Below are 14579 nucleotides of genomic sequence, written 5' to 3' on the forward strand. Positions count from 1 at the left end.
AAATTGACTTGTACTCAACAAGTTGAATTTTAGACCTTCAACAAAGGATACATCTTCGATTTTCAAACCATTTCGAAAAATTGTACCAACTCCTTTTGTTATGCCGTATCGTTCATTTCCACCGAATACGACTTTTGGTCCTTCGATATTTTTAAGATTCACAAGACTAGATTTATTTCCAGTCATGTGTCTAGAACATCCACTATCGAAGTACCAAACTTCCTGCAAACAAATTAAACATTTTTAGGTACCCAACTTGATTTGGGTCCTTGGGTGTTAGTCATTTTTGGTACCCAAATCCACCTTGTACTCACTGATCTAAGTTTAGGTGATTGGTAACCATTAAACACATTATAATCATATTTCATTTTCGAAAATAATTTTTGTGCCGGTTTTTGAAAATTTACTCGATCTTTTGGCACGTGGGAAGAAGATTGTTTGAGCCTATGATAGGCATTAAATCTGGACTTAGTCCATGGTTTAATATAACCAAACCAATCTTGTTTTGAGGGATAAAATCTCCCTGCCTCAATTCTTGGATTCCTTCCCATTTTCCTATGAGGGCTTTGTGCACTAGACTCATTGGTATATTTCCATATAGGAACAAACTTTTGCCTTTTTGTATACTTCTTAGGTGAAATATTGTTTCTTTGGGGCTTCGGCCTAACAGTATTAATTTTGACATTTGTTTGGTAACCAATTCTTTGTCTCACTGTGCTTTCTTGACCTTTTACAAATTTAACTACTTGGACTTTATTACTTAAAGTAGTAGTAGAATTGGCCAAGTTCTTGGAGGCTTGAGAACACGATGGATCATAACCAAGTCCGGTTTTATCACTTGAGGGTTTTTGCATATTTACCATTTTGTCCATTATTTTGGATGAATGTGTAAATGTTGCTATAACCTCTCTAAGGTTGTGTTCTCTCACTTCCCTTGATTTACACTCTTCTTGAAGACAAATAATTTTATCTTTCAAGTCTTTCACTTCAAGTAGAGCATTTTGCAATTTCTCATTTATTTGATCTTTTTCGAGAATCAAAAGACAATTGCGCTCTTTGAGTTGAGAGTGAGTGTCCATTACGGTTTGACATTCTTCCATTAAGTGAAAGAAGGACTCTCTAGAAAATGAAGAATTGACAGAATCATAAGAGTAAGATGTTACCTCATTTTCTTCATTTCCATTTGCCATAAGACACATGTCCTCGTAGGGTGAGTTGTTGGAGATGCTCATGCAAAACATTGCATTGTCATCCTTTGAGGTGTCACTTTCATCACTTGAAGATTCTTCTGACTCACTTATTTCAAGTGGGTCACTAATAAGTGCTTTTCTTCTCTCCATTGTGAACCTTTTATCTTTGGGCTTGAATTCTTCATGTTGAGAGTTAGAAACATTTGTATATTGATTTTTACTTACCTTGGGGTGTGGACAACTTGCTGCAAAGTGTCCAGGCTTTCTATAGTTGTAGCATAAATTCGAATCTTCTTCAATAACTTCTTTCTTCGAATTCTTTGTTGCATTCCACGATTTCCCTTGTGGATTTTTCTTGTAGTTGCTTCTCTTCATGAATTTCCTGAATTTCTTGACAAAGAGAGCAAATTGATCATTAGGTAATAATTCAACATTTTGTACTGACCTTGAGGTTGATGGTTGCTCGGTTATGAGTGCGTTGTTCTTTTCTTCATGATCTTCCTCTAATCTTGATTTCATCTCAAATTCATAAGCTTTTAGATCACTAAAGAGCTTATCGGTCGATAGGGTTTTTAGATCCCTATGATCTCTCATGGCCATGACTTTCATGTCCCATGTAGATGGTAGACCACGTAGAATTTTGAGTGAAATTTCTTTTTGATTAATATCTTTTCCAAGATCATTAATCTCTCCTAAGATTTTGGCAAATCTTGTTTCCATGTCGGTAATATTCTCGCCGTTTAGCATTTTGAAATCCTCGAATTTCTTTAATGCTATAGTGAGCTTATTATCCTTTTCTTGCTCGTCTCCTTCACCAATTTGAATGAGCGTTTCCCAAACTTCCTTCGCGGATTGACACTTTCTAACTTTTGGAAATATCGTGTCATCGATAGATTTAAACAAAATATCCTTGGCAATATTGTCCAAGTTATTTCTTGTTCTATCTTCACGAGACCATTCCGCTTTCGGTTTTGGAATGTATTGTGGAGTGTCACTTGTTTGTACGGATGAGGTGTTGACTTGCAAAATCTCAATAGGACCACTTGTAACCACTTCCCACATTTCATCATGTAATGCGGATAAATGTACCTGCATGCGAATTTTCCAATCATCAAATTTTTCTAAGGAAAATAATAAGTTTTGGGCAAGAGCCATATCTCTTTTCATCATCTTGATTTTTCGAGATCTGTCTAGCAGTCAAGATTGACTCAAATAGAAAACTGCTCTGATACCAATTGTTGGTCCCGATAGGGTGGTGAAAGTCTAGAGGGGGGGGGGGGTGAATAGACTTTCAAGCTTTTTTCGAAATAAATAACTCTTTGGTAACTTCAACTCTAAGTAACAAGTAAATAGAGTAAGTTTAAACTGCACAGCGGAATAAGTATTATGTAAAGAGTTATGCCCAATCAATAATTTAAATACGCATGTAAGATAGGTACAGATGATATTTAAAGTGACAGAGATATATAAAGGAGATGGTCCACTCAATATATAATAGCAATATTCAAGATTATAAATAAATATTGTATCATGTCGACCGTGTGATGAATGTTACATGCAACACGTCAAACTTGCTTAGAATAAATCACTATTTAAGCTCGAGAAGTTTGAGTCACATGCATACGTGAAAACACACTAAACCCGGATGAATAAGATTAACTGTGAATAGTAAACGGGTTAGTCGGATAAGATAGATAGATAGAGCAAATTATGTAAGTGCGGTATGTAAATGAGAGAGGCAATTTATAGTGGTTCGGAAGTGGCGTAATCTTCCTAGTCCACTTTTCTCCTTTCGCGTCTAGGAGAAATTCACTATTTTTTCACACACAGTTACAATAGTGAATAAGCGCTACACAAGCACTTCTTCCGGATGTCTTGCACACAGCTACACCCAACTCCGAGTGTCTCGCACACAGCTACACTCAACTCCGAGTATTTCGCACACAGCTATACTCAACGCCAACTAAGTGTCTTGCACACAGCTACACTTAGCAACTACGAGTGTTTTGCACACAGCTACACTCACTAGAGTATTTTGCACACAGCTATACTCTTTTTACAATTACAAATACAAAGGTAATTGTATCTCTCTCCAACTAGATTTGAGACTATTCAGACTAAGTCTCTAAGAATATTTGAGCACTTGCACTTTTAAATTTTCGTGTGTATTGCACTTCTATCTCGTGTCTATCTTGTTCACCTCTGCTCCACACACACTTTGTCTTCAAGTCTTCATGGCTTTTTATAGGCAATCAAATATATCCGTTGGAGTGGGATAATTTGATATTTGAAATTTGAATCTTCATAGCCTGATATTGTTGACAATAGTAGGTCTTCAATTTTGATTTGATTGTCAACTTGCCTGACAAATAATATTTTATCACAACTTGATTTTCTAGTTGTTTTTTAAAATATTATTTTTCTTGTCACATTGAATATCCAACGTATCTTTGAAATAAATTCATCTGATAGAATTTATTTCTAGGATAAGTTTTTATATTCATGTCTTCATAAATATTTTTTCCGTTCTGATCAAATGTCTTTCAGGCAATTTTGAATTCTTGTGGCATGTGGGTAGACTTGGAATAAATTCCTTCGAATTAATCCAATTTCTGATCATCTTGCTTCTTTGCCACATTGTGCTCCTTTGACTTGAACATCGTGCTCCTTGACTTGAGCATTGTGCTTTTCTGATTTGGTCACATTGTGCTTCTTTTGGACACATCGTGCTTGTTCACATTGTGCTCCTGTAGAACATTGTGCTCCTTTAGATACATTTTGCTCCTTTTGAACATTGTGCTCCTTAGCACACATTGTGCTTGTCAGCACACATCGTGCTCCTTAGCACACATTGTGCTCTTTAGCACACATTATGCTTGTCCGCATCGTGCTCTTTTGGTAGCATTGTGCTCCTTAGCACATTGTGCTCTTTTGGTAGCATTGTGCTTGTCCGAAAACTTGACTTGTAAAAATTAAGTCCTTGGGGGGAATCAATCTCGAGTATGATCGTTTTGAATAAGGACTTCTACCATTTCGCCGTTAGGCTCATCCAGTCAGTCTTTGCAACGCCATTCCTTTATGCTTCTTTCTCGGATGAATACTCGTAGGACCAAAATTAATTTCTCAAATTAATTTTCTTCTTCCTATGATAGATTCCTTTTGACTCGATATTCTGATTTATGATGCCTGTACTAAAAGACCTAAAAAACTAAGGGGATCTAAAGTACATTTGGCTCATCAAAACTTACAAAAATATTCCTATCAGGCCTAGCCACAGTTCGCTGCTTGCGAGAGATCCAAGAGACTAGATTTTTCCCAAGAAACACGGCGTAACCACTGGTGGACTTGCGATCTATCGGACACCCAGCCCAGTCCGAGTCCGAGTAAGCATGAATGTCAGCGGACGGTGATGTAGACAACTTAAGACCATATGCTTGCGTGCCCTTCACATACCGTAGGACCCGTTTCAGTAATCCCCAATGCTCATCAGTCGGAGTGTGCATGAACTGACAGAGCCTGTTCACGGCATAAGACAAGTCCAGACGCGTGATAGTCAGATACTGTAGGGCCCCGGCTAACCGACGGTATTGATTAGGGTTCTCATATGGACTCGTTACCAGAGATATGGCTTATGTGACCACAGCTGGAGTGGATAGAGGTTTGCAGTCAGTCATACCCGCGCGAGTCAAGATGTCGGCCATGTAACGGCGTTGAGAGAGTAGAACACCATCTTTCACTGGAATAGTTTCAAAACCAAGAAAGAAAGTGGGAGTGCCCAAATCACGGATTTTGAAAGTAGTAGACAGCTGATTGAGTAGAGAAAGTAATAATTCGGAGTTGTTGCCAAGCATGATGATATCATCTACATAAACAAGCAGATAAACCCATGACGTGCCACGTGTGTAGTAAAAAAGGGAGACGTCAGTTTTGGATGCCACAAAACCTGTAGTCAGAAGGAAATCATGTAACCGCTTAAACCAGGCACGTGGAGCCTGTTTAAGCCCGTAAAGAGACTGTTGTAAATGGCAAACATAATCCGGATGAGTTGGGTCCTCATAACCCGGTGGTTGTCGCATATAGACAGTTTTTGCCAGATGTCCATTTAAGAAAGCATTATGGACATCCAGTTGCCGCATAGTCCAGCCCTGTGATATAGCAAGGGCGAGCAATATGCAAACCGTGGTTGGCTTGACCACTGGACTGTAGGTTTCAAAAAAGTCTTCACTAGCGACTTGATTAAATCCCTTTGCGACCGGGGCGAGCTTTGTAACGCTCTATGGCACCATCGGCCTTCCGTTTGGTGCAATAGACCAACATGCAGCCCACTACGTTCATATTCGGCTTAGCCGGAGTGAGACACCATGTATTATTATGCAGAAGTGCATTAAATTCCTGGTCCATAGCATCCCTCCACTGTGGGTGTGCTACGGCCTGAGTATAGCAAGTCGGATCGGTTGAGGCGGTTAGAGCCTGAAAGGGCTCGTCTGTGCCTCGCGTCATGTGCCGGAGTCGCATGACATGGGGTTGTGCCGCGGGCCGGACCCGAACCCGGACCCGGGTTTTACGCCGTGGTACCACTCTGTTGACCGGCTCATGTTGTATTGCTAACGGTGGCACTTGGGCTGCCAGCGGTAACTCATTAAGCGGTTCAACTTGTGATCGCGTGATTATGGGACTTGATGCCCAAGGCACGCCATTCTGAGTGCTTGTGACCCCATCTTGCTCGTGTGAACCTGTGGCATAGGGAAACACACTTTCGTCAAATCTGACATGGCGACAGATAAAGGTCTTCCCAGTTACTGGGTCCATGCATCGGTACCCCCTATAAGACGTAGGATATCCTAGAAAGACACAGGGTGCAGAACGATACTCTATCTTATGGCGATTGTAGGGCCGTAGATAGGGGTAACATCTGCACCCAAACACGCGCAGAAAAGTGTATGGTGGAGTTTTGTTATAGACAGACTCATAGGGACTGACAAAATTTTTGAGTGCAGATGACGGTAAGCAATTTATGAAATAGGAAGCTGTTTCAAACGCGGCATCCTAGTGTTTGATAGGGACTGAGCTATGCATGAGTAAAGCTAACCCGGTTTCGACAATGTGTCTATTCCGACGCTCTACTCGGCCATTTTGCTCATGCATATAGGCGCAAGACTGCCTATGCACAATGCCAAGAGACTGAAAGGTTGAGTGGAGACGGCGATACTAGCCTCCGAGATCGGACTGTATAGACTTGATAGAACGTGAGAATTGGCGTTCTACCATGACATGGAAAGACTCAAAGATTTTATAAATGTCTGATTTTAACCGCAAAGGGTAAAACCAGCAAAAACGTGTGTGGTCATCTACAAAGAGAACAAAATATCTAAAACCCCCGGCAGAAACAGCGGGTGCCAGTCCCCAAATATCAGTATACAGCAAGTCGAGTACATTATTGCTACTAGAAAAAACTCTATCTAGTGGGAATCGAGACGATTTCCCGAGTTGACACGGCGAACATAACTGCGGCACACTTGATTTGGATTGAGTGACCGGGCATTTTTGTAAGACACGATTTTGGGCACGTTCATGCGGATGTCCAAGCCTGCGATGCCAAATATCAGGTGGCGCACGAGCGGTTATTAACGCAACATGTGACCGAGACATGGGTAGCTTGTACAAACCCCCCGTGGTAGGACCCCTAAGGAGCACCGCCTTGGTGTGACAGCCCTTCACAACAAAATGATCATGGTGAAATTCAAAGTAAACAGCATTATCAATTGCAAAGCGATTAACTGATAATAATGGTAAGGAAAGACGGGGGACATGTAAAATATTATTTAATTTGAGAGTTCTAGACGCAGAGTTTAATGATGCATGGCCAACATTGGTTATACCCAAACCTGATCCATTGCCCTTGCGGAACACATCACCGCCGGAGTAGGGATCTGATTGCGCCATCATCGTCTGATCGGGCGTAGCATGCGACGACGCCCCGGTGTCCGGGTACCACGCGTCCGCCACGACTGCCGCATCCTCGCCGGGAACTGCCGAATGGGCCTGCGGTTGCGGTGCGCCGGAGTAGAGTTTGTCGACATAATTTTGGGAGAGAGAGAAAATAGGTTCACCTAGCTTACTGATACCAGATGAGTGAAACAGATTATCGTTAATTCAAACTCAGAGAAGTTACAGAGATACTAAAAGAGATTAGAGTCCTATCTAACTACACCTATCCATCGAACAATCTCTCGCTTCTTCCTCGCGTTCTCGGGCGTTGCGGTTTTTCGGTGAGTTGCAACCCCTTCGGCATGGGGACTCTTCCATCGCAGATTATATTGGTCGTGCACAACTTTTGGTTGATGATCCAGCTATTGCCGGTCGTGATGTTACGTTAGACGATCAAAACTTATACGTCTTTCGTGGCTTAAGGTCTGAATTTTGTCCGCTTGTGGCAACCCTAGCTCGAGGTGCTACGGTTTCGCTTGTGGAGGTGGTAGATTTCTTGGTATCGCAGGAGTGGATCTGCGCTGACGATAGAGTCGGCGATGTACCACCGGCTGCGATGGTCGCTGGTCGTGGTGGCCGTGGCGGTGCGACGCAACAGCAAGGTCGCGGTCGGGGCTCGGGTGGCAGACGTGGCCATGGACGCGGGCGTGGCTCGGGCGGTATGCGTGGCCATGGACGCGGGCGTGGCTCGGGCACGGGACCACGGTGCCAGATCTGTGACAAACAAGGACATGGGGCCCTCTCGTGTTGGTATCGTTTCTCGACCCCCCTACCCCCGGCATCGCAAGCGAATGTGGCTGTCTCTGGTGAGATTGGTGATCCCAGTGGTCCTCATGAGTGGTTCCTGGACACTGGCGCTACGAATCATGCTATGCCTGATTCATCCTTGATGACTTCAGCAACAAGTTATGATGGCCCGGAAACTCTGCGAGTCGGCAGTGGTACATGTTTTCCTATTGTTAATGTTGGTTCTGCTTCGTTAGCTACTGATTCTAAGTTTTTTAAGCTTCATGATGTTTTGCATGTCCCTGGTCTCTCCTCTTCTTTACTGTCTGTTCAGCGCTTTGCGAAAGACAATAATGTTTTCTTTGAGTTTCACCCACTTTGTTTCTATGTGAATGACATTTTGACAAAGAAGGTTCTTTTTAAGGGGCATGCATCTGGGGATCTCTACAAGTGGCCAACGTCTTCTGTGTCTCCTACTCATTTGTTGCTGCACGGTCCTCTAAAGTTTGGCACAAGCGACTGGGGCATCCTCATTCTAGAGTCTTACGTCAAATTTTAGCGTCTTTGTCTGTTAGTAAATTTAATTCTAGTGATCTTCCCAATGTTTTCCGTCTTGTCAATTGGGAAAATCTTCTCATTTTCCATTATCTCGTGTTGAAACTACTAGTATGCACCCTTTAGAATTAATTTATTCTAATATTTGGGGCCCTGCGTCGTTACTTTCTGCGAATGGCTTTAAATATTTTGTGTTGTTTGTGGATGATTATACACATTATATGTGGTATTATCCGATGTGTGCTAAATCTCAATTATATGCCATATTCGATAAGTTTCGGTCACTGGTTGAACGTTCCTTTTCTCGCAAGATTATTTCCTTTTAATCTGATTTAGGGGGAGAATATAAAAAGCTTGGTTCCACTCTTTCTTCTCTGGGTATTCGCCACAGGCAATCATGTGCGTATACTCATGAGCAGAATGGTCGAGTGGAACGCATGCATCGTCATGTTGTTGAGACAGGACTGTCTTTGATGGCTCAAGCATCTGTTCCTTCTCGTTTTTGGAACTATGCGTTTGAGACTGCTGTCTATCTTATAAATAAAATGCCTACTCGTGTTCTGTCTGATGAGTCTCCGCATTTTCGTTTTCATCGTTCTCCCCCTTCCTACTCCTACTTGCGGATGTTTGGTTGTTTGTGCTTTCTTGTCCTTCGTCCATATAATCGCAATAAACTACAGTTTCGTTCGTCTCCATGTGTCTTTCTAGGTTATCCTCCGTCTTATCGTGGCTATCGTTGTTTGGACACTAACACTAACAAGGTTTTTATCTATCGCCACGTGTGATTCGATGAGACTGTGTTTCCCTTTGTTTCTCCTGTTGCCTCGCAGGTTGCTAGACCATGTTTCGAACCTTGGCCTACTGGACCGATTGTGACGAGCCGAGGTGGTGGTGTCTCGGCTACGGCTGTTGATGACGCTCGGCAGTCTGATGAGCCCATCTCGGCTTCTGGCGATGGTGACGATAGCGGTCCCGAGCAGTCCGCATCGAGTGAGCGGACTGTCTTGGACCAGCAGGTTGAGCAGCGCAACAGGCCGCGTGGACGTCCTCGGCGAGTCACTCCTCCTCCTCGGTCGCATGCTATGAACACTCGTAGCTCGGGTTCGCATCAACATGTCGCCTTAACCAGTGTTTCTACCATAGTGCCTGAGCCCACCTGTTACACTCAGGCAGTCAAATCTCCTGAGTGGTGTGATGCGATGGACGCAGAGTTCAATGCCTTGGTCCATAATCATATGTGGCGTCTTGTTCCGTTTCAACCAGGTATGAATGTTGTTGGTTGCAAATGGGTTTTTAGAACCAAACAGAAGGCCGATGGTTCAATAGAACGTCATAAAGCTAGGTTGGTGGCCAAGGGTTTTAAACAGGTTGCTGGAGAGCACTTTTTTGAGACCTTTAGTCCTGTGGTTAAGCCCACTACGGTACGCCTTCTCTTATCTTTAGCTGTATCTCGTGGGTGGACTATTCACCAGTTGGATATTCACAACGCCTTTTTAAATGGCGAGCTAGCTGAGATTGTTTATATGTGACAACTGCCTGGTTATGAGGACAAGTCATTAACTAATCACATGTGTTTGCTTCAAAAATCTCTATAAGGGCTTAAACAGGCTCCGCGTGCTTGGTTCACAAGATTGCATGATTTTCTTGTCTCTGTGGGCTTCTCGCCTTCAAAGACGGGTGTGTCTCTTTTTATCTATTCTCGTGACAATATTCATCTTTATTTCTTGGTGTATGTTGATGACATTTTGATTATGGGTTCTGACTCAGACCGTGTTACTGCTCTTATTGATAAATTAGCACTTGAGTTTAAGGTTCGTGATATGGGTGTGTCTTCTTTCCTTTTGGGAATTGAAACTGTCCCGTTATCTGCCGGTATGTTTTTATCACAACAACGGTATATGAAGTATATTCTCAAACGTGCTGGCATGGTGGACTGCAAACCAGTAATCACGCCCGTCTCTTCTGCGAAAATCACCGACGAAGTCGCTATTCCCTATGGCGATCCTACACAGTATAGGAGTCTTGCAGGTGTCTCCAGTATCTTACGATAACTCGCCTTGATTTATCTTATGCTGTTAATCTCTTGTGTCAGCACAAGCATGCGCCCACTACTACAGACTGGGCCTCTCTGAAAAGAGTCATGCGGTATGTCAAGGGCACCCTGAATCTTGGTCTGCGAATTTCTCAGTCTACATCTATGGATATTCACGCCTATTCTGACTCATATTGGGCTGGCGATCCAAATGATCGCAAGTCTACTAGTGGCTTTGCTGTGTTCTTGGGTAGTAATCTTATATCTTGGGTATGTCGGAAGCAACGGACTGTGGCATGTTCTTCAACTGAAGCAGAATACAAGGGACTAGCTGATGTATCTGCAGAGGTTACATGGCTTGTTTCCCTGTTAAACGAAATCGACATCCCTCCTGCATCTCCTCCTTGACTATGGTGTTAAATAGCCTAGGCATACAACCAAACCACCACAATCTATGAGTAGTTATTGGACCTATTCTAATCCTACAAAGCAGGAAGAAATAATCCATACAATAGATTAAAACATACGTAAATATATTATGTCTTCTTACTACTTACTTATGTGCCAATCCAGTGTTTCATGCCCACACGAAGCACATTGAGATTGACTATCATTTTGTTCGCGATAAAGTAGCTAAAAAGGAGTTAGATGTGCACTTTATTCGTGTTAGACTAGGACTCTATCTAGTATCTATATATTCGCATTCTGTACTCTCAGACATTATTACTGAACACAACACTTTTACATACACTCTCATCATTATATAGGGTATTTCTATAATTTGAATGCTTACGTCATTTATATTTCTAAAACGAACCAAAACCTAAATATAATTCTTCAAATATATTCATTCCAAGAACAAAACAATGGAATATATATAATTCATGTTCTGTATCTTGATTTTCGATTCCCTATTGGATATTATTCTTCTTCCTCCAAACTCAATTACGTAAACCAAAGGCTACTTTGTGTGGAATATTTTTTCCATTTCCATTTCCTACATTTCCATTTTGTATACTCCATACCTTTTCTACATTAAAAACAAATAGACCGAATTGTCTAAATGGATTTTTTTTGTCGGCCCACCCAATTTCCTCTAATTCCAAATTTCTAACCCTAACCCTTTATATACTCGTTACCATTTCCCCCATCTACCATCCCGGCCTCCCCCTCCCTCTCTCTCTCTCTCTCTCTAAGCACCAAAATCCTCTCTCAATTTAATCTTCTCTCTCGCTCTCAATATCTCTTAACTCTCGTCTCTCGATTGATAAACAAGGTTTCCTTCAATCGTCATTGGAACTCCTTAGATTGAGAAGGTAATCTCTAGTCTCATCCCCTTTGCTAGCTATAAGACTTGATTTTTTTTTTCGTTTTGTTTTTTTTTTTTGTTTTGTTTTGCTTTGTTTTTTTGTTTTTTTTTTTGTTTTTTTGTTTTGTTTTTTTTACAAGTGTAGATGTATGTTGTCCATTTGAACAACCAACAAAAAAAATTGTTTTTTTGTAAAGAAATTGAAATGGGGGAAAATATGGACAAATTTATTTTGAAACATATTTTATTGAATACATATTCTATTTTTCCTAAATTTTTGATACTTAATACACCCGTATTTACAAACTCGTCCACAATTAAATACGAGGCAGAGAAAAAAAAAACACTACTAAAATTCAAATAGCTTTTGCGCTATTTTGATACAATCCTCTCTCTCTCTATCTCTATCTCTATCTCTCTCTCTATATCTCTCTTTATATATATACTTCTAAAAAAATTTCAGGTTTTCATTTTCATTAGAAAGCTATTAAATCTGTTCAAATCTATTTATTTATCAATTTATAAAATATGAAACTAATAGACATTAAATTTTTTTCTTCATAAAGCAATAAATATGTAGTGACAATTGATAAAAGTATCAAGTAATATTGTAACTATGTAGGTTGTTATGGCCTTGTGGTTAGGTAGATGGGATAAAGTTAGAAATAACAGTAAAACAAGTAAACGAAATATGAATGTGATAAATGGGATGATGGGATGATGGATACTCAGTAGAGATAGTGGCAAATAGCTACGTGGAAATAATTTTATTTTTTAAAATTCTTATTAGCAGTTAATTAAAAATTAAATATTCAGAATGTGATAAATGGGATGATGGATAGTAAGTAGAGATAGTGGTGTGGAATGTAGTTCTTGATTCTTAAAAAAAATGTAGAGATAGTGGAAAATAGCTACGTGGGAATAATTTTATTTTTTAAAATTCTTATTAGCAATTAATTAAAAATTAAATATTCATTTATTCTCATAGATAATTCATTTTTTTTAGTACTTATAGATAATTAGTTAAAAACAAAAAAAATTAATTCTATAATAATTGACATACTGAAATTAATCAATGATGTAACACTAACAATATTTATTGGAATCTTTTTGTAATTTGTATGGCTTTTATTCCTTTTGTACTGACATTCAAATTTCTTATGGATAATGTGAATGATATTAGATAACAATTACATTCAAATTTCAAATTTCTTATTCCTTTTGTACTGACATTCATATTTTTTTAAGGATATGAGTTTGGTATAAATATATAATTAATTTTTTTTTTTCTATTTTCAGATAACAAAAGCTAAGGAAGTTTAATCTAAGACACACAATCAAGATGTCATTCCCTACTCCTAAGCGAAAGCGCCATATGCCACAACCAAATTTGAATCAAGATATTATCACAGAAATCCTTAAAAGGCTGTCTGTGAAGTCTCTGCTGCAATTTAGGTGTGTTTCAAAAGCTTGGCGTGATTTAATCTCATCTCCAGAATTTGTCAAATTGCACCTACATTTTCAATCGAAAAAAGATAATAAGGTCATGACTTATAGCAGTGCAAATTGGATTTCTAGCTATATGTCATTGTTTTCTATTACAGAGAATAAGCAATCATCATTTCGCAAGTTTATTACATATGACGGCTTGGTCTTAATCCCTGAAGGTGGTTTCGAATTGTTGGGTTCTTGCAATGGGCTCCTTTGCTTTCGTGCTAAACCGTATAGAATAATCATTTGGAACCCATCATCAAATGGAAACATCAAGACAATCCCAGATGTCTGGCAGTTGGGCAACATCAGCATTTTTGGATTTGGGTACGATGAGTGTAATGATGACTATAAGGTTGTTTATGCTTATTATGATGGCAATGGTGATGAGACTGTAGTCTTGGTTTACAGTTTTAAGCATGGGTCATGGAAAAGAAGTGAAAGAGGATTTATTAGTGGGTTTGTTCATCCAAGAATTGCTGTGTTTGTGAGTGGTAATCTCAACTGGTGCAACAACAACTTACATGAAAGTGAATGGAATTGGGATATAATTTATTTTAACTTAACCACTGAAACTGCCAAACCTATGGCGTTACCAAGCCATGAACATGCAGCCGCTATTTGTATAAGTGAATCAAGAGGATTGCTTTTTGCAGGTTTTCATCACAAACATCAAATGGAAGTTTGGGTGATGAATGAGTATGGAGTTGAAGAATCTTGGACTAAACTAGTCCGCATTTCAAACTTACCAGTTCATCATCCAGTTTCCCGTGGTTTCGAGAACACTACATACATGGCTATATGTAATTCAAAACTTGCAATTGCACATGTTTCTAAAAATGGGGATATTCTAATGATGGTTGGACATCAGCTAAAGCTCCATAGGCCTAATGCTAAAGGGGGAAAGAATTTTAATATCCCCTTTGGTCTTGGTTATATGGTAACTAGTTACGTGGAGACCCTTGTTTCCCCGGCCATGATTGGTCTGTAAATGATGATAGATGAAGTGGGCTACCAGGCGGCCAACAACAACAACAATGATTATTGTGTTATTGGTATTTTAGTGTTGTGAAGTAAATTTTACTAGTTATCGCTGTTGAGAACTATTGATTTGTGTGAATGCAAAAAAGGTAAGCTATCCTAGAAATGATTATAAGTTAAATTTCATTTCATTTTAAAACGTAAGACACACTGTTTTCGATATATATGTGAAGCTTTGTACTCTTGGACTAGACGTATTCTCATCTTAACCCCCAACACATCGTGTTAAGGGTTATGACTTTGAGCG

The 14579-nt window shown here is 40.1% G+C and overlaps 1 protein-coding gene across 1 annotated transcript; it reads left to right on the plus strand.

Moving 5' to 3' along the window:
- Positions 1–13142: 13142 nt before the first annotated feature.
- LOC109193661 (F-box/kelch-repeat protein At3g23880-like) lies at positions 13143–14282 on the plus strand. Its single transcript, XM_019344515.1, has one exon. It carries the CDS (start codon positions 13143–13145, stop codon positions 14280–14282), a length of 1140 nt encoding a protein of 379 aa, XP_019200060.1.
- Positions 14283–14579: the final 297 nt, after the last annotated feature.

This window comes from Ipomoea nil, unplaced genomic scaffold, assembly GCF_001879475.1.
Source record: "Ipomoea nil cultivar Tokyo-kokei standard unplaced genomic scaffold, Asagao_1.1 scaffold1900, whole genome shotgun sequence".
Taxonomy (NCBI): Eukaryota; Viridiplantae; Streptophyta; class Magnoliopsida; order Solanales; family Convolvulaceae; genus Ipomoea; species Ipomoea nil.

Coding starts and splice junctions, on each gene's coding strand:
- LOC109193661 (XM_019344515.1), top strand. CDS start 13,143: ATGTCATTCCCTACTCCTAAGCGAAAGCGCCATATGCCACAACCAAAT.